This window comes from Poecilia latipinna, unplaced genomic scaffold, assembly GCF_001443285.1.
Source record: "Poecilia latipinna isolate Pla-1442-1.1 unplaced genomic scaffold, P_latipinna-1.0 Scaffold1273, whole genome shotgun sequence".
In the NCBI taxonomy this organism is placed as follows: domain Eukaryota; kingdom Metazoa; phylum Chordata; class Actinopteri; order Cyprinodontiformes; family Poeciliidae; genus Poecilia; species Poecilia latipinna.
This window is the reverse complement of record NW_015113889.1, coordinates 166,709-187,865: the sequence shown is the minus strand read 5'-3', so window position 1 is coordinate 187,865 and position 21,157 is coordinate 166,709. Positions and strand designations below refer to the sequence as shown.

The 21,157-nt window shown below is 38.7% G+C and overlaps 1 protein-coding gene across 1 annotated transcript; it reads right to left on the bottom strand.

Moving 5' to 3' along the window:
* Positions 1–457: 457 nt before the first annotated feature.
* On the bottom strand, positions 458–16,429 carry ppip5k1b (diphosphoinositol pentakisphosphate kinase 1b). Its single transcript, XM_015054703.1, has 9 exons — positions 16,218–16,429; positions 7,228–7,697; positions 5,421–5,616; positions 4,735–4,825; positions 4,060–4,145; positions 2,998–3,152; positions 2,463–2,564; positions 1,636–1,797; positions 458–1,163 (listed from the first exon to the last, which is right to left on the bottom strand). The coding sequence occupies exons 2-9, from the start codon at positions 7,402–7,404 to the stop codon at positions 1,038–1,040; spliced, it is 1,095 nt and encodes a 364-aa protein (XP_014910189.1). The 5' UTR covers positions 7,405–7,697; positions 16,218–16,429; the 3' UTR covers positions 458–1,037.
* Positions 16,430–21,157: the final 4,728 nt, after the last annotated feature.

Sequence of the window (21,157 nt, the reverse complement as noted above, 5' to 3'; positions counted from 1 at the left end):
AATCTAGACCTCTCAGATCTTCTGGTTCTGGTTCTGCTCTGCATCAGAACCAGAACCAAACGAGGAGAAGCAGCATTCAGCTTCTATGCACCATGGATTTGGAACAAACTTCCAGAAAACTGTAAAACAGCTGAAACACTGAGAGCCTTTAAATCTCAACTTAAAACCCTGTTTAGAGTTGCTTATGGCTAAATTAGGATTAGAGTGAAGGTTTTGATGTCTTCAATGTATTTGATGTTTTTATCTTTTCTTTTTATCTTTTTATTTCTCTTTCTCACTGTTTCCGAGAGGTTAAAGTCCTTGTCAAACGGCGTTTGACTAAAGTCAAAAGGGTTGGAGACAGCTTTTTATTTCTTTCTCAATGTCTGCGTTTTAATGATGTTTTTTTTTAACTCTTTCTCACATGCTGTTTTTATTTTAATTATGTAAAGCACTTTGAAATGCCTGGCTGCTGAAATGTGCTATACAAATAAAATTTGATTGATTGATTGATTGATGTAATGAAGCTCCAAGAGTTAATTACTTAATTTATTACTGTAACAGGCCTAAATGCAACTGTAATAATAAATAAATAAAACAAGACTTTTATTTATTTGTGGATGTATATAAATGAGAGCATGTGCATGCGTTTTGTAAATGTATCTTTGTGTGTATATATATTTATATATACATATTTTGCATCTATAATGATATTTTCATATTTACTTTTCTAGTTTAGCTTGTATGGTGTTTGCAGACTGAGGCAGAGCCTCAACCGTCATCATGGACCAGCTCCAGCGTTGTGGAGATGTGCAAAATTTCCATAAACAATATCATGCAGGGGGTCTACATTTGTAAATCTGATTATGATTAAGTCAGTGAATCACCAGTTATGAACCTCACCGAACGTCACTGGGTGATTTTTTTTCCCACAATGTCCTGTTTTTTTATTCCGTTTTTCGTTTCTGTTACTCTTTTATACCCCACTTGTGAGGCTAATAAAGGATTATTTTATTGTATTTCATCTGACCAAGAGTCACTATTGAGCGCAGCGCCACCTACCCCAGGACTTTGGCACAGTCGTCGTAGTACTTCATGGAGTTTTTCACAAAGCTGAAGCCGTTCACGTCACAGACGTAGGAATGGCCGTTGGCTCGCAGCAGATCGAAGCCACACACGGTTTGCTTTGAAAAACAAAACGCATCTATGCATTAACTTTTTATTTCTTAAACATGTCTATATTATAACTGACTGGCATGTTGAACAAAAAGGAACTGTAAAAAAACAACAACTTTATAAACAGCAGCAATTGGAGTTTAGACCAAAAATAAGGAGGAAAAGAAACAAGAGAATCCAAAGGATCTGGAATAAACAGAACATCTGATGCGACTTCTGCGTAAATGTGAGATGTGTCTAAAATCTCTTTGTAAAAATTAAAGCATATTCTTATTGGCATACATTTTTTACAAAGCAAATTTGCTTCAAAGTGTTCAACAAAGTTTAACAAATCAGTTCAATAGCTTCCACTTTACAGAGTTTCACCTACAAACTCAGATTTGTTGATGTTCAAAAATAAGTTTACAGGAAGTTCTGAGTTAAATTAAAAATAAGTAAGTAAATAAATAAATAGAAAAGTGCTGAATAATTTCCAGGTACCTTGAAGGCAAGGCAGACCTTGCGGGCCACCAGTTTCTCCATGGCGGTCAGCATGACGGGGTAGCGGATCTCCTTGCCCTCGCTGTCTCGCTCCACCTTACCGTCCAGGGCTGGAGACTTCCTGGCCTCGGCGTGGGCGTAATCTGGGCCCACTGTGTAAACCTGACACCATCGGGTGAAGGATGCAGGAAGAAAATCACTTACAATATCTAAAACCTCCCCACCCCACAATTATAATACATATGTACTTACAAGCTTATTGAGTATGGAGCTAAATAGGCGCCAATATCTTTTTGAGCTGCTTCACTTACGTTATGAAGAATTTTATATTATAGCAAAGAATACTGGTGATGTTATAAAGATATTTCTAATTTCCCACAGTTCTGAATGCAACAGAGGAATGTTTTGTCCAGCTGCTTTCAGTCATGATGTCATCTGAAGCCCCGCCCCCACACCTAGCAGGGCCGGAAGTTTGAAACTGGAAAAAAAAAATCTGAAATTTTAAAATGAATTTAGAAAAAAAAAAGTTAGTTTTGTTTTGAATCATTTTTTATTTTTGTAGTTTTAAAGTTATTTTTTATTTTCAAATTTCTTTTTTCCAGTTCAATTTTTTTTAATCAAATTCAAAATTTTTTATTTGATAAATTTTTCAGTTGACATATTACCTTGCACTTTCAATTTTTTTTTTTTTTTTCCCAGTTTAAAATAATTTTTTTCAGATTCAAAATATTTTCTTCAGTAAGAATTCTGGACCTAATTTATTTCCATACAAACCCACTCTGCCCTTCACATCAAAATCAAAAGGCAGGCTGGTGTCCACACAGTACCTTCACATCGGTGCCATCAGTCGGCATGAACTCCTCGTAAATGTACGATCCAGTTTTTCGCACGTTGCTTTCTGGGGAATAGACACTGCTGCGACTTCCAATCTAAAATAAAAATATAGCGATAAACACAGGCCATACAAAAATAGAAAACCTCAAATGTTGTTTTATAGAAGTCGCTTGGGTCAATAGCACGCAGGTGTAACAGAACAGAGCACAAGAGCTATCAACCCAGGAAGCTAATTAAAAGAAAGCACAACTACCATCAAACTTTTTTCCTTAAAACAAACCTTTACAAATGGCAGAAATATTGTTTAAACTGCTTTTATTTCAACATTTTTTTCTGTCAGTTGACCAGAAATCAAAGTTGGAATAAATAGCAGCTGTAAAACAAGATGGTAGTTCTTGTGTGGGTTAACATCGCTCTGAAACCCCCAGAAGTGCATTGGTGAGAGACAAAAATATAAAATCCACATTTTCCAAAAATCAAATCTTAAAACAGAGAATTAGATCAATGGAGAAGGCTGACAGCAGCTACCTTTCTGAAGAGCCTCTGGCTGCCTCCCCCTGCAGACGTTGGGTAGTAGATGTAGACGTTGTGGTCCTCTGCACACACAGGCTTCTCCACAAAGGGCTTAGGGAACACTTCCCCGTTCACCTCCACATGGTCCTCCCCCTCCACCAGGTTGCACTCTGCACAAAGTGAGCGGCTGTGTTTAAAAGCAGTTCAACAGGAAGCCTTTACCAGTGAACGCATGAAGAAACAGTGAAAACGGCAAATAATAACATGAGAAAATGTGGATTTGTTAGAAACAACTGATTTTTCTATATTTAGTTACAAACTGACTATTACATGATGAACCCTTAGTAACTAAGCAAATCTAAAAATATCAACTTTAATTTAAGGGGGCAGTGTTATGTATAGTGCCATTTTATATAACGATCAAGCAACTATGTTACCTTCAGTTATACAAATGCTGTCAAATATGACTTAAAAGAAATTTTACTTTGTAATTTAGCATCTTAAAACGGGGCCTCTGTCTCTTTAAGAAACTCCTGTTCTTTCTGAAACTCCACCTACAGGAAGTCATCCCAACATGGCTCCTCTATTAACCCTTTAACAACGTTTTTACCAGCGTTTCACTGAGAAGTAGCTTCTATAATGAGCGCAAGTTCCACCAGGTGTTTGCTAATTGCTGCTGGCTAGTCTGAAGGAGCCGAGAGTGGGGGTTGAAGGAGAGAGCTGCTCTGTGAAGCGGAAACTTGGAAACTGCAGCTCAGAGGAGGAGCTTCATCCTCGAAGGCGGAGCTAGATCCACCCAGGCATTTTGTATAGCTGAATGGTTGCCATGGAGATTAAAAGATTTCTCAAATAAGGATGAAAGAGTCGAGGTAAAACTCCACGTATGTTTTTGATGAGGGAATAACATGAAGTTAAACTTAAAAAAGCTTATTTTACATAATACTGCCTCTTTAAAGCAGATCTTGCTGTAGACTTTTTGGCACAAACTCATTTATTTCTTTCCTGCTAATCTGCATAAACAATCTGCATCATTTCACTAACACTTATTATTTTTTTAAAAGACGACGATGTTCTCACCTTCAGGATTGTCAGGGTCTCTGTTTAACACGCCGTAGCGAGGCAGGTCGATGCCCTCTTCCTGAAGGATGCGATACACTTCCCTCCTAACATCGGTAATAATATCACAGACAACCACAATACAGTGAATTTGTGCAACATTCATAGTGATCCTTTGTGTTACCAAGAGCAGGAAGTTGAAGACAATAAAGGGAAAGTCTGTAAAAACAGCAATTATGCGATTTTCTCAAGAACAGCTCATTACTAAGACTGGGAAAAGATTTCCTAACTACAAGCCAGAACCGGACAAGAAAAAAACTTTTTTGTTGTTTTTTATTTGACCAAAAACTGCAAATTAGAAAAAAATAATGAAATCTCCAAATTTAACTGTCAGATGAAATAACTTCTTGTTAAGCTTTACTGACATTAAAACTTTAAACATTAAAACATTAAAAAAGAGGCTTGAAGTAAAGGGTTAAGACAAGTTTTGGAAATAATTAGAATTTTAACACGACTGATTTGACAGATTTTTGTGGTAGAATTCATGAAGCCTGTCTTGTTTATTCACATTTGTTTTTGAAAAAAAAAACAAAAACAAAAAAAACAACCTGCTATATTCCTGCTGTTGCTGTGATCAAAGTCCCATCACACATGTATTAAAAGTAGTTTATTTTTTCTCGTTTTTGAGCCTCTCACCTGTCTTGAATGAAATACTGCATGTTGAGATCATTGATGAGCATTGGATTCCTGAGCTTAGCATATTCCACAGCTTTGTCAAGAGGAAAACCTGGAAAGCAAAATAATATGTCACATTTTAGATCAACTTGAATATACATAAGGATTTACTGGAAAAAAAAAACAGTATTTTTTTCTTTTTCCAGAGAGACTCAAACTGCTTTTTGTTGCGTAAATCAGCCTTTTTTTCCAGAACAAGTAACAAGTGATTCATAGAGATAATTGCACTGCGTTTCTGTCGTTCTGGTCGTACGAGTCCTGAAGAGGTTTTGGGTAAACATCGCCTTCTCCCTTTCCTGGAAAAACTGCATCTGCAGACGATCGTGTTCCCTTATCTCCGTCAGCTAACGTTTTTAAAAATAGAGCGGAAAAACATTGCATGTGACAAACTGACTGCAACATGAGTTGTAGATTGTTACCGTCGTCTGGGAATTAATCAGACTTGAAACTCTTAAGATAAACTCATTTATCAAAACGCAGAGATCGCCATAAAAAGTATGGAAGTAAAAATAGGATGAAACTGGAAGACTGGATTAGTGTCAGGGTGATGTTTAAAGTAAAGTCAGAGGAAGCACAAAAAACTGCACATAGTTGTTTAAACACCAACGTTTTCACTCAGCCACCTGTAATGGAAATGCAGAGTTCACCTTTGGAGTGGAAGGAGATGAGGCAGTCACAGAGTGGCCATTTCTCCACAGGCTCCTCCAGGATCACCTCCTCAGGGAAGATGACGACATCGATGTAGTCAAATTTACAGAGTCTCTCCAGGATCTGAGTCATGGGCTTCGACTTGGACTTCTTCATCATGGCACATATGCCCACAACGATCTGTCGCTCTGACGACTGGTGGAAGGGACAAGGGTAGGCGATGCAAATCAGGAAGTGTTGCTTATTCATGGCTTTATTTCAACTGGTTAACAACTTTGTTTAAGATACTATGTATGACAGTAATAAATATGTATTAAAAACATCTACTGTTAAGCTGTTTATGAAATTGTAAAATCTATCTTATGTTCATTAACCTAGAACAAACGTAGCTTTTAATAAATGGGAAAATGGCCGTCAAAAGCAGGCATGCAACTATCTTTTAGAAGGCAATTAAAGAAAAATGAGAAACTTTTTTTTGAGGATTCCGTTATTTTTACTTAATCCAAGAGTTTGCGGAGGTTCATTAATTGACCTAATAATGAAAGGAAACAGAAAAGGTCGGATAGTTTTAGCCAAATTTGATATTTCAGATTTTTTTAAGATAATGGCGGATGAAAGTTAATTTTAAACGGTTGCTATATCCAAAATGGCCACCAGATGGCAGCTACTGTTACACATGAGACCTTTAACATGGTTTATATACATATAAGCAGAACTGAATCTAAATGTTGCATCACTACGTAGCCTCCCTTTGCAGACAAAATGGTTCTTTTTTCAGTGATGTCAGGAAAAGGCCGTCACAAATGTAGACTTGTGGTGTGTGTGCATTTTATTTATAATTTTTCTTCATTGCATAAACAGACTTTACTGGCTGTAGCACAATCCCTCCTTTTATTTCACAGTGTTGCTAATAAATGTGTCCAATTCTGAATGTTGCTGCTGCAACTGCGGCGAATGGAAATGCAGTGGAGGAACGGAGAGGAGCCAGATGGTACAAGAGAGACTCGACAACATGACAGCTGTCACTGCTTCATATTGCACACAACAGCCTGTTGATTATGGTGAAAAGTCTGGTAGTGTGTGGAGCCACTACGGCAAACCCCTTAGTGGGGTGTGTCACAAGATGTAACCATTTTCTGAAGGCAAACTATCGAGGAAATTATGATCTATTTTGCCATTTTCTCTAAGATGAACAAACTTCTCTGTCTCACAGCTCCTGGAAGATGGAGATTAGGTTATCAGATCATTAACTAAGCCGCTATTCTTTCAGTAGGCCTGAAAATGTCACCATTCTAACCGTAGCTGATCCAAACTTTTTATTAGTGCTGTTTGTTGTTGACGGGATTCAGCTACTCGGGTTCAGAAAGTCAATATGCTGAAAGAAAACTTGGTGTTTACGAGTAACCGAGTAAAATTACCACAAACAGCCCTTCTGTCTTACAATTATCCATCTCTGTTCCCAAGCCAGGTTTTAAATCTTGTTTCCAATTCTTCATCTATTCCCCTGTTTGAATGTTACTCTTCTTCTGTTGATTTTTAAAAACTTCATTGCTCTCTTATTTGATATGTATGATTTTGGTGATGGCACTCATCAAAATGTAATGTTTGTTCAGTTGTTGACTGTATGGGGTTTTCTTTATAACTTAGTAATTTTGTGTTTTTATTACGTAAAGCAGCTTACTGCTGAAATGTGCTATAAGAACAAACTTGATTGATTCCTTTTGCCAGGATATGACTGGCTCTTTTCCAAAACCCCTTTGGTTGTTACCAGGCAGCAACGTGATGTCATTCACTTCTCTCACTTACCGATTCATTTTCATACACCTCCATGTCGTCCTGACGAAGCATCTCGTTCTTCATGCCAGCCTCCATTTGGCCCATGTCTTGCTCATCCTCTTCACAGCCAATCACAAAGCGGGGCACGTCTCGACAAATCCACCCCTGTTCTTCAACTGGTCCGGGTCCGTTGCAGGGCTCGGACATCACAAACCCGGGCGAAACATGACTCCTTCAGGAGGACCCTCCCTCACCAAGGGGTTCAGCTAACGATGGTAGCGTTGAAGGCGGCTGGTTGGCTGATACTGGAGAGATCTGCTGACGAAGCAAAAAGTGATCCGCCGGCCTCTTCCGAGGTCGCTGATGTTGGTGGACTCAACACGACACAGGCTGAGGTAAATCGAGTATAAAGCGAGAGCTGCTGAGGTAGATGGAAGGGTATTTCAGCCTAGAAACTCCTTGTCCCATGTGTCAACATTTGCTCACCATATAATCTTGTGCTGCAGGACAAAAAGACAAAAAAGAAGAAAAACAAACCTGTTAAGAAACTAGGTCAACACAATTCAGCTAAGCAAATAGCTTATAAACCACTGTGTTGATACACGTTTTATTTGGGAAATGAATACCAATGGTGTAAGATCAGCAGAACAAAAGAAACCCAGTTTCTCCCAAAAAAAAAAAAAAAAAAAAGTCAGAAAAACTACTGGCATCTGGAAAAGGTTTGTTCCAATTGATCAAAATTCTGACTACAATGAAACACAATTGTCTTAACAGACAAATTACCTTCAAGAACTTAAGGCATACAAACACCTCTCTTCCACTGAGCGGTATGGTGAAGTTGGGTACTCTATGTTATGGTTTGACGTATTTACGACAGCGTTTCCTCCGCCAGTTGGACTTTCACTAGGCAGCCGGGGGTTAAACCTAAACGCCAAATGCTGCGCCATGCTAGTGCGATGACAAAGGGGACACACTAATATGTCTTGTACTTGTTGCAATCATCTAGCTTTTTCTGCCCTCCAATGAATCAACTGTGTTGTGTGACCTATCCATACCACACCACTGTCCTATGGACCTACAACAGAAGGAGGCCCAGGAATGATGCGTGATGTGTCGGCTGTATGGCTGCTTTTACAATCATTTATTCATTTTGCCCTTCATCCTTAGGCCACCAAAGATAGATCTCCAGAGTTTTCTGTCCTGGGCCATTCTTTCTTTTATTTTTTGACATCTGTCTCTAATGACTTTTATTTGACAGTGAATTGACAGAAAGTAGGTTGTGAGAAAGGGAGAAGACATGCGGCAAAGGTCAACAGGCCGGGACCTGAACCTGTGATGGCCACGTAGAGGACTGAGATGTCTGTGAACCGATGGCTCGCTTTTCCTCTGCGCCACTGCCGTCCCCCATCATCAGGTCTTTCTTGAACAGCCTCTCTTTCATTTGCCTAAGAGTGTCTGGCGATGTTGGTTGGTGGTTTGCTAAGAGTGTGTCCTACCCAGAACCATCTTTTCTTCCCAATTTCACAATGGAAACAGATAAAGTCACGTACCGAACCACACCAACCCATGCTGCTCAGTGGAAATGAGGCAATAGTTGATGTCAAATGTCAGTTTTCAAGGGACCGTCTCCTGTCTGTTATAGATGTTGCCCTTTGTTTATCACGTCTTTTTCAAATGAATGGGTTACTATGACGCCTCTGCAGATCTTCATAGTAATGCAGAGGAGGTAATTCAGCCATTTGAATCAGCTGTGCTGAACCTGGGACATCTGAAGCATGAAGAATTAGACATTTTACCAGCTGATTTCTTTCCCATAGTTGGAAGGTCTTTCACACCGTTTGCAATGTTATGAGTTGATGTAAGATTATGCAGATTTGATATGCTTTTGGAAAAAACTAAGTTTGGGGGGTTTTTTTTAGATCTACAACAGAAAAAAATAGTTACATTATGTTTACAGACACAAATGGTTTATCAAAAGGTTTACACAAGCTAAAATGTGGTCACACAAGTAGAGCAAGGGGTTGTAAAAATAAAAACTATTTTAATTATCCACCGTCTCTTAAAACCTCGGCTATCAGTGCAGAAGCTAATCATATATTATTTATAAACTGAGTTTTGAGACAAAAGTAAATTCAAATCAGGTTTCTCAGTCTTGATCTTAACCACATTCTATCACTATTCAATATGACAGAACATCTTTTACTCCGTCTGAGTCACATTCGGTTTCTAAAGACTGTCCAAAACGACAAGATTCCAGCCAGAGTCAGTATGTCCTCTGGTTAAGTCGTGTGTGTATATTATATTGCAACACATAACTCTAGTGTCCATCTGAGAAGCCACTACTTTTAAGACTGTTATGTTTGTTAATTTATGCTCCTAACCTACTTTTCCCTCCTAGATAGAGTCACCAGGAAGTCCATCAATTAAATGTCACATTTTGCCTGCATTATTCCAACAGCCTCAACATCCCATGACTCTTCACCAGACACCACACAAATTTCCTTTCAGATTTATATCTAGATTTATATCTAGATGCTACTGGTACTTTATTTCACTGTTGCTATGGTGTTCTTCTAGCATTGCTCCCCAAACCTTAGGGAGTGGTTTGGTTACATCAGACCATAACACATCCTCCTCCAAGGAGCCGGGAATCCTGTCTTCCTAACAGAGTCCTTAGCTTAGCACATTCTGGGAATACAAGAAATCAAGGACAAAAAGTAATAGCTGGAAATCCCTGCAGATCATCAATCATTGCTGATGGCTTTCTAAACAGTTTTCTTTTCAACAACTTTAGAGAAACATCAAGTCTTTGTGACGACTGTCTTCATTGTGCCATTGTCTCCACATAAAAATGGGACTTCTTGTTCTATTCATCTGATTTATGTCACAAAAGAAAAAAGTGTTTTAACTTATAATTTTACTATTAGGAACCATTGAACACATTCCAACCCAATCTGAACTCATTTTAGTTTGATGTTTTGTAAAAATGTCTCCTCATTATCTGAGTGTTTGATAACATGAGCAGAATTCTGGTTTGAAACAAAATACTACAATAATATTTAGCTAGCTACACTTATCTCCAATAGGAAAGAAAATGGGAAAAGATTACAAAGCCCCAAGTGCAAGAACAAGACATGCAAGACCCATATACATACAGTCACACACACAGATGGGAACTGATCCAATAGAACAACTAAAAAAGAAACTGAAATGCTTAGCTGCCAAATTATATTACACACACACACACACACACACACACACACACTCATGTCCAAGACATTTTGATGTGAGGTTCAGTTCGAATTACCCTTTGAAAGATCCATTGCGAGGAGTATGCAACTGTAAACAATCAGGAAAGATTCCCGGGACATTAAGACTGAGCGTGGGAACCTCTTAACTGCGGTACAATCCTATTCAGATCAATGAAACTTTAATTGCTTACATGTTCCCTTGTGACTGAGCTGATTCCAACGTGGTAAAGTTAAATAAGAATCATTTTTCTAACACCTACCATCCACTCTGGTGAAGACTCCTGCCACAGCAGACCATCAAAAGCAGAGGAACTTGGTAATAAAAAATTTCTATCCACTCGCATACAGTACATGGAGATAACTTCACAGGACCAGTTAAGGATTCTGGCAGCTGAAGAGTTGACTCAATCCTCTCTCGTGTTCTGAACTTTCTGCCCGGACATACCTCGTCTGGGTCCCGCATGCCACTCTGGCCTAACCTTGACACCCAGAAATAACCGCGTCCTCTGCAGGACAGGAACTAGGAGGTGGAGCCCAATCTTGGAGCGTGATGGGTCCCACCGACACGTGCCCCCACCACCCGCCTCCAAAACATAACTCATCACCGCTAACCTCTCAGGCAATGACAGGTTGCACTAAAGCACAGATCCTTCTTACGGCACTGGGGTCACTGAACACTGACAGAGATAAACTCGTAAATGACATAACCCTAAGCTTGATGTGATGTGAATCCTGAGTCGGACTTAACTAAACCAAGCAGATCCAACGGTATGCGCTGGAAAAGCGGGCAGAACAACCACCCAATGAAAAACCGTTTACACCAGGCTATTCTCATCATAAGAATAGCGAACAAGGCAGGAAGTGTCTCAACTTTCATTTGCTCATGTCTCATCACCACTCCTACCAAAACACTTGGGTATACTTTACACACACTGAAGTGCAATGGCTAGTTCCGTTTCAGGACTAAATGTAATATGGAAGGACTGATTTTATTACTTCAGTGCATGACATACTGACAAAACAGTGCAGGACCATATACACTATCTAGAAACCTAATTTGTAGGATCAAAATACCTGGAAGAAAATGTCTGATTCTACATTGCCTTGTTTCCACTCAGCAGCTTGGCATGTGTCCATTTGCGACACTATTTTTTCAGTTTTCCTTGTCGCAGGACCAGTACTGCACCATTTCTGGCCTGCCTTCAGCTCTAAGTCCATAGGACGAAGGTACGGTACGGTGAAGGCAAAGCTACTACCGCAAACATCACACATTTGGGTTCCTTCAGAAGCTTTGCAAATATCCAAGAGAAAAATCTAAGCATCAATAGTTGACCCACAGAAGTGAATGCAGAGAGCAGAGTATTTTTTTTGGCTCAACCAGATTGTTGGCTGCTAGAAATTCCTCCTTCTGAAACAGTAAACGCCAGACTAAAGTCAGTAACACACCAGGACTTGAGTCTTAACAAATCAGTCAAAAAAAATTGTTTTCTGTTGTGTATACATGTAAAACCACACGTCTGTTCCTTCAGACCTCCTAGTCGTCAACTACTGAGACAGAAATTGAGGAAGAGTTAAGAAGTAATGGAAACAGAAGTCAATACCACATTGGCACCATATATAATTATTCTATTACCGCATATGCGATATTGAGATTGAAAAGGTATGTTTGGAGTGTAGTAATTGTTGGCTAGTATATTTCAAGTGTTAAGAACTTGCAAGTTTCATGCCAATGTAGAGTTTCACTGGTTGGACAGTGAGTCATGGCAGCAGATGCTCACAATTCAATTCAATTCAATACTTCATTCATCTCAAAGGGAAATTAAATGGTGTCATAACTCATGTCATCCAATTAGCTTCAAAGATGCTGTGGACAGGAAGGATCTCAGGTTGCAGTCAGTCCTGTAACAAATCAGAAGAATCTCTGACTGAAAACTCATGACTGTCATGACATGCCAAGAGCTCGATTTCAGGTCAACAGATTATATTTCACAGCAACATGTCCTGGATGACACCATCAGTTGTTGCCAACCACTGCTAATCCATCTCATTTGCTTTTGCCGCTCCACTTTCAATCTCCATCTGGCTATATGGTTGGAAAACCAGGCATCGATCACTTCTGATCGACGGAAGTGATGGGTTGAACTTATAATAATTGTGCAAAAAAGCTATGCCTCACCAAAAACAAATGTCACAAATGACATTACCGAGAATGCTAAAGGCTACAGAGTGATGGAAGCACAGGTGAGAGGAAATAACAGTGGTGAAGTCAGCGGTGTGGTTGTTTTGTAAAGGTTTCAAAAGCGTAGTAAAATATGTATAATATGAAATATTGGTAAATATTGCTTATTGGCCATAAGAGCAGTATTAATATCATATATCAGTCCAAATTTATACATCTGTGCATCCTTGGATACATCCCTAGTCAGTACAGTCTTTATGTTTACACCGGAAAGATACTTGTATCTTTACGATGTTTGTAAACATCTTAAATTACTAAATAATACAGCACTGACATACATGACTGACTCCGTGAGACTGCCTTAAAACTTCCCCTGCAAAGGTGTTGCTTTTTTCTGACGTTAAAACACACAAGTGAACTGTCCGTCTGCTGTGTGAGCAGAAAGAATCTGCAAGTTCTGTCAGGACTGCAAGGTAATTTCTGCATCTTTCATGCATGACTGTCCATCCCGCTGCTCACTTTCCCCAAGCTTTCTTTGAATCATTTCCCACGACACGAGGAGATATCCAGCAAAGCATTTCCAGCAGTTCACTACATGAGTAAACAGTACCGATGGAGAAAGTTTGGACCGTCTGTTCTGCATATTCTTCAGATGTTCAGTGTGAACACAGCTGAGAACAGTGTCACACTGCGCCCTCGGTGTTATTATATCGCTTTACGAAAGCAAACAGAACGCACTTCATGGCTTTGAAGCTTAAATATTTAACAGTGGGAATATTGTAAACGTTGTGTGTATGCATTTAAAGGCATTAACGTATCTTAGTTCACATCCATACAACAAAATAACTGCTTTATATCCACCAACACGAGCCGTGTTCGCAAATTAACAGACGCCAACATCTTGACACCAGTTAGCTCGACACAAGTCATAAAAAACTTAGTTCTTCCTAATGAGATGGAAAAAAAAAAAAGAAAGAAAGAAGCCACCAGAGAGAAATCACTTTTATTACGGCTCTCCTCTGCTAGGCAGATTGGTCCCTGTGAAAAACAAAACCCTTTTTAATCACCCATGAATAAATTAGCAGGAGCTGATGAGTGACATCAGCTGCCACCCGTTGGTCCGAGGACGCTTCGGTGTCTCCGTCACAAGACGACACTGGTTACAAAACGACACTGGTTACAAAACAAAACAAAAAAAAAGCTTTTAACTTTTGAGACCGTCTGCCACATCGCGCTAATGTGGCGGTTACAACCGGGAGGAGTCGGCCATTAGCTCCCATCCCCATCAGCCGGGGACCATAAACCGTGGTGTACGTCTGGAAGTAACTGAGGTCATGTCTTGAGCAGAGAAGCACAAACGTATTTATAAAATTATTAAAAAAGAAAAAAAGGTTGTTGATATAAAAAGAAAAACAGCAAATGTTTCTTATTCCCGTCTCAAGCTGTTAACCCATTTATTAGAAAAGCAGTTAATAATTAGATGCAGTGGAAAATGAAATCAAGTGGGCAAACTCCATGAAAATATCAGTACAGAAAAGATAACACACTAGTTATCAGGATGCAAACATCAGCCAAACAGACGTCTTCTCCTATATATGAATTAAGCCGCTAAGAAAATAGGTGGCCAGAAACACAGTAATGTGTTTTTGTTTTTCTTTTTTTGTTGTATTATTTCACTGTCATCAAAATATACAAGATAAAATCTCAGGAGTGTTTATAAAACCTTTTAAGCTTACAACTAAAAACCTTGCAGTGTTTATGCATTCCAAGCATTTAATATGAAGATTATGTAACGCAGAGTAGAGGACAAACTAATCTTTAAAAAAAAAAAAAAGATAAATACACAGAAGGTTCAAAGGTGACAGTTTTATGATAATGACATGCTACTGGCAATACAGCTGCCAAAAATAGAGAAATAGTGTTTTAATACTATTTGGTCCCAAACTGAACACAATTCAGAATAAAAAAATAAAAATCTTGGATCAAAATTATTATAATGTTTTTAGATGTATTGAGAAACGACGACTGGTGGGTTCAAGCTGATGTCAAAACGACATTTTTTTTTTAATCAGTATGTGAACAATGCAGAGCGCTACCTTTTTGGTGTGGAAGTTGTTGAGATGTAAGAAGCAAACTGAAGGAAAACCACAAAGAACTGAAAGAAAAACATTCATTACAAGCTGCAAGAAAGGGAGAGAGAGCAAAACTTTCAGCAGATAAGAAGTCTGAACAAGTTTACAGCAAAACTGCTCAAACTTATGCTTTACCAGCTTAATTTGAAAATGTTGCTAGACTTTTTTAAACATTCTGCAGGATATACACACAAAACTGCCGTTTGTGTAATGCAGCTTGCAAATACAAGATGCTAACCACAGACTAAAGTTTACATTTTGTAATTTTTTTTTTCCATTCAGAAATGTTTTACAGTGACTGCTCTACCGCCTCTGCTCCTCATATAAATACCGAAATCTATACCGAAGGGTTAAAGCATTAAAAGAGAGAGAGAGAGAGAGAGAGAGAGAGAGAAAAAGTTCAGTTTGGGAAATTGACCTCAAAGTTGTGATTGGTGCATCTCAAAGCAATCCCTTTTTTTATTTTTTATAATGTTCCACTTGAAATTCAAAAATACGGCTAGTTGCCGATGTGTGTGATGTGTCTTTCATTCCAGGGGGAATCCTAAGACAAAATAAAACATAACAAAAACTGTTCATGAATGTTTATAAATGTGTGACGTCATTCTCAGTTTATGTGACGCTAAATTAAATGGGTATTTTATTGAAGGAGTGTGAACTACATTTGACCATCACTATGAGACTGAAAAGACCTCAACTGGATTTCCATACACTGAAAATAAATATATAAAATATTTTAAAAAACCACATCTTTTGATTTATGAAAGCTTTGTACTACTTGCAAAACACTAAAAAGTGATATGTAGACACTGTCTTGAAATTCTGGGATTCCACTGACAGAAAGAGAGGCTCACCCAGGACACCAATCATGCAAGAACCGCCTCTGGATGCAAGGTTTTATATACTGAGAAACAACATTTACATATAGAAATTACAGCTGAAAACGTCCTCAGTGCCTCTACTACCAATCATTTTTAAACTAAAGGCAACACAGATGTTGAAAAAATACTTCCACATAATAAAATAATAATTAAAAAAAATCTTCCAAACGTATTAAAACTGGAACGCTTCGCTTTGCTCTGCCCACGTTACGTGTTGTTAGGAAGCAACCAACTCAGCATCGATGTGTCCATCTGTTCACTGTCTTTGAAACCAATCCTCCATTTATGTCAGAGCCCAACATTACAGGTGTCCAGCTGCTTGTTTCTAGTCACCACTCAGAGGGCTTCAAAAGGCAATGAATGGGTCCAAAAAATCCCAAACTTAATAAATCTGAACGGGGCCTGCTCACTTTCTCTTAACTCCAGGTAGATACGCTACGGTTAAGAAACACTAACAGGGTGGTCTGCCTTTGTCTCTTCTCTCCTGCACAGTAAATAAAGCACAGTTTCCCTTTCAGAACCTGAAGCCTTTTACCATGAGGAGAGCACACAAAGCCTTTAAATAACAGAGACTCACCGGCGGAAAACAACTGGGAGTTTGACTGCTCCTCACTTCCTTGTTTCCCCTGACTGAGTAGAGGCGAAGTGAAGCGACTGCTGCTGCCTCCGTCGTCTGCCTCTCTAAACTCCGAGTAAAGTTGTAGGCTCCTCGCTAAAGTTCATGTCCGGTCACCGCCGTCGTTGCTTGTCTGTTGCCGCTGTGAGCTGCTTCCTTCCCATTCTTTCTCTCCCCCCACAGCCGAGATAACGTTTTGTTAAATCAGCGCCGTGACCGCCATCTAGCGGTCATCTGGCTGCATTACAGCACCGCGCTTCAAAGATACTGTATCCGCTCTGGTGAAATAGTGAAATATTGTCTGAATTAATTAAGCATGTTTAACTGAGTGTGAAGACGACTACGTATTAGGGCCAATGTAGATAGAAGAAAACCCAGAAATGTCTGATTTTCAAAAGTAGAAGGTTTGCTGGGAAAACCCCCCAAAAGTGTTTAGATTAGTCTCAGAACTTTCCAAGTTTTTTTCAAGAATTTTTCTGAAATTAATCTCAACATTTCAGATTTTTTTTCTTGCAAATTTTTGACTTTCAGAGCTCAGAAATGTTTATGTTTTTTCTAGAAAAATTCCTAGATTATTCTCAAAATTTGCAAGTTCTTTTCACAAATTTTTAATTTTTGGAGCTCAGAAATGTCCTTGTTTTTTTTTCTAGAAAATTTCTGAGATCCATCTAAATATTTCAGAAGTTTTACAGGCAAATTTTCAACTTTTATAGCTCAGAATGTCCTTGTTCTTTCCAGAAAGTTTCAGGGATTTTTCTCAAATTTACTGATTTTTTTGGCACAAATTTATTTCCCTTTTTCTATCTAAACTGGCCGTATTACACCTTTTGTAGACTGTGTGGCATGACTTGACAGAGGTAGATTTAAAGAAACTTAAATCTCAGTAAAAACATATGAAGTATTCAGTTAAAAATTGAGAAATTGTGTTATGATCTTGCATAATAGACCAATACAAAATATACAGGTATTGCTTTGTGATGTTCTAATATTAGTTATACCAAAACGAGAGAAAAAGAAAATAGTTTTCAACAAATAACATTTTAAAAAATCCAAAAAACATGGTCAACATTTGTATTCAACATCCCTGTGTCAAATCTCAAATGCTTTCAACATCTATTTTCTTGTTTTGCTCCAGTTTCTCAACTGGATTTGTGTCCGGACATTGACCGGGCTGCAACGTGCTTTGATTAAAACAATTCCCTTTCAGCTGGAAGACATACTGTCCTGTTGGAAAGGGAACTTTTGCTCTGGTCTCAAGGTCCTGCAGCCATGTATTTTGCTTATTCTGCTAAGCAATTGTCCAATTCTCTCTGTTGGTCTGTCGTATTAAATCTCAATAAAATACATTCAAGTACAGCAGGCCGCTGAAATAAGCCAACTGGCAGAAAGCGAGTTCTGCCAGTTGGCAGAACTGGCTGCGGTAATAGAACCGCAGCCAGTTCTATTAAGTCAGAACTGGCTGTTGTACAGCTGCAAGTAGCCACGTTTTGATGCTGAAAAACCTGTCAGGTAAATGTGGAGTGTCTCTTTCCCCTAATGCAACAAGGACCAGAGAGGTGTGTGTGCGCTGCAGCATAAGGAGGCAGTGTTCACTAAAAAAACAATTCTCCCTCTTTCTCCCTCTCTCCCAGCATCCAATAAAGCTCCTTTTTACATTCACTCCTCAAGGGAGTTGAAACAGATGGGTAAATGTTAGTCAATTAAAATGTTTAGCATCAGAACCTTGTAAAATTCTAACAAACATCATATGATATTATGCAAAACACTGAAATCTTTCCTATGAAAACTCCACAGAGGCTTTGTCCAGGATTTCTGTGATTTCTTCCTCCAAAGATTAACTTACATTTTTATTTTTTAACTTCGATTTACTGTCATAAACTCCCAGTGTACTTTAAGATCCAAAATAATGGCTGAAAATTCAGGTAAAAGGCGCTCACTGCATCCAATCTTCTGGACAGCAGTGCTATCTACCAGCTTAGCTAATCTGAGTTAGCCCTAGCTAAAAAAGCTAAAAGAAATTATCTTTTTTAAATTTCCATCCATTTATTAATTTCTGTGTCCTGACATAAACTCACAATGATCCAACTTAACAGGTGAAAAGTCAGGTAACATTGTTCGCTGCATCCATTTTACAGCAACAGTGCTATCTAGCGGTGTAGCCAACTTAAGTTAGCCCTAGCTAAAAAAGCTGAAAGAAATTATCTCTCTTTTTTTGCCACTGTTTCTGGTTCAGTATTGGACATCCATGAATAGTTCTGCCCCAAAAGAAGCAAACGACTGGACTAGTTTTCCACTAAGGGTCAGGATATTCACAGTCTTCATGGCAACAGGCATGAATCCAAACAAGCAGTCCTGGAAAGTTGTTCTGTGTGGGAGTTGAACTGCATGCCCTGGACCAAAATAAAGGCTCTTCACACTGGTACTGGATATACTGTATTTATTTTATATTTCTGCAGAAATACTCACATGACACAGTCAACCTTGAATAGTATAAATTATAGCAACATTTAATTTTCCTTTGGGATCAATAAAGTTTTTTTTTTTTTTTTTTTTTACTGAATTTGAATTTACAGAAACTCCTTGACATGATCGTTTACAAGTTATTCAAACTTCAATATTTTTGAGACATGTCATTAAATAAATTAATTTGAAAGGCTGCCTCTGCCTACAGATTTCTTCCAGGGTTTTGTGTTTTTTTTTTTTTTTCAGACGTCTGTAAAAGATGTTGCCGCCTTATCCTCATAACTGGTTGCTGGTCTTTTGCGTCATTGTGAATTTGTGGGCCACTCTTCCTTGTGGAATTGTTTTAACTCGTTAACACTGGTAGGGTTTTCAACTACGAACGGCCTGCTTATGATCAAAACCATAGAAAATCAGTAGGACTTGGATTCAGATGTTGGCTAATCTACTACAAAATCTTCGATTTGTTTTATAGAACCAACCAAATGGATCACAGCTCTCCTGCGTTGGTCAACAACGCTTGGGCTTAAGGTCACAAACTCTTCACAGCTTTCTAGTAAAGCGAGGATTTCATGGTCCCATCAAATACAGCAAGTGTTAACAATGAAAGTGATAAACCAATTGGTTATCATTTTCCTGTATTCCAAGCACCTCATATGTAATTACAGACACCGTATGAGCTCACAGAATATCTCTCTGCTGTACCTAAGCCAAGTATTAAGCCATTAGTACATTTTGTCTTTCAGTGTGAACTATTTTCTTGCAGCCCATGAGATCTGTTTACATTAACGTTTATTTCCGTCAATGTTTATCTTTAGATCAAAAGCCGGGGAACCAAAGAGGCTCAGAGAACAGCAAGAACAGGGCTCGCTCTGACATCTCGTCCATATCTGTCGCCGGTCTTTACGTGCTGTGCAGCTTGTAAATTAGTACAAGTGTGTAAATTTAGTTTGCGAGACTTGACAGCTATAAAGCAGCCATTCACAGTTAGGCAGAGGTTGTGAAATATGTTGCTCTGCTACGTGATAGGGTGCAAGAAGCTGTGTCAACACTCTCACTCTGACACACACACACACACACACTTATCCTTGTTAATAGTGGATAGAAATATACACACAGAATGGTAAGAAGTACATCAGAGGCGGATGCTTTAAATGGAACCCCCATTAATCGAGACGTATATTCTAATATGACTGTGCTCTCTCAATATTGTGGTCTTCAGCAAATACAAATTATTTTATTGATTCTAACTGGCCTAAAACAAACAAACAAAAAAGTTTTAACTGTTTTAACTTCATGCAGTGAGAAAAAAAATGAAGCATGTTTGTGCCCTTTTTAAATGATGTACGTAAACTTCTGGTTTTAACTGTATAAATTATGCTATAAATTGTTATGAAATACTGACAAAAAAAAAAAACAGTAAAAACCCGGGTTTTCAGTTTAGTCTGAATCTAGTCATATGAGATTGAACTTTCACTTTTTGACTTTTGTGCAAAAAAAGGAAGAAAACTAACAGTGCCAATAACCCTGAACACACCACAGCCCCATAGTGAAGGATGGCGGTGGCAGCATCATGTGATAGAATTGCTTCCAATCACTGCTAATTTTATTCTTGACTCTAGAGAGCTGAATACAAATATATAGAAAACTTGTATTGGTAAAAAACTGTTGTCAGTCCATATCACTTTCCTTTTATTTTGTGTTGGTCATGTTGTTGTGTTTGTAGCAGTGCAATAAAGTTAAAGGTGCTTGAATACTTTTAACATGTAACTTCAGAACAAAACCTGGAGTCAAATTTCTCATGTGTCCAGCAACAGCAGAGTTCCTGTTGCAACCACATGCTTCTGCACACAATGTGTACGCAATTGTGTGTGTGTGTGTGTGTGTGTGTGTGTGTGTGTGTGTGTGTGTGTGTTGAAGTCCAGGGTGTGTGAAGTAGAGGGTTCAGAGACGTGTGCGTACGCCCCGGTAGGAACACAGAAAATCCATCGCCTCAAATATTTAGAAAAAAAAAAGAAAAATCGATGCCTCAGCACTTTTCGAATGCTTGAAATTTGTCACCTCCCGAGAAAAAGCCTCAGTCTGCTTACAGATGATCCTTTTTCAAAACCCATGTCAGCAGTTTACCAGCTTGTTTCCAGCATGCGGCTTCTCATATTTGGATCATTTGAGCTGAGGAACACAGGCAACTCTGTGCTGGCCAGCTGGCCGGCCTGGTCCGCTCAGAGAGCCCTTTCACAGGCTACCTGGACACTTCAGCACGACCCTACAACAGATAAGGTCTGTGCTAAGTGGAGACGGCAAATGGGCCGGAGCAAGTCCCAAGTCAGAGAAATTAACTGAACACTTTTAGTAAAGCATGACTCGACAACTAAAGTTAACTAATTCTTCTTGTGTTTTTAGGTGTTGGAGCTCAATAGAAATCTTAAATAAACCAGTTA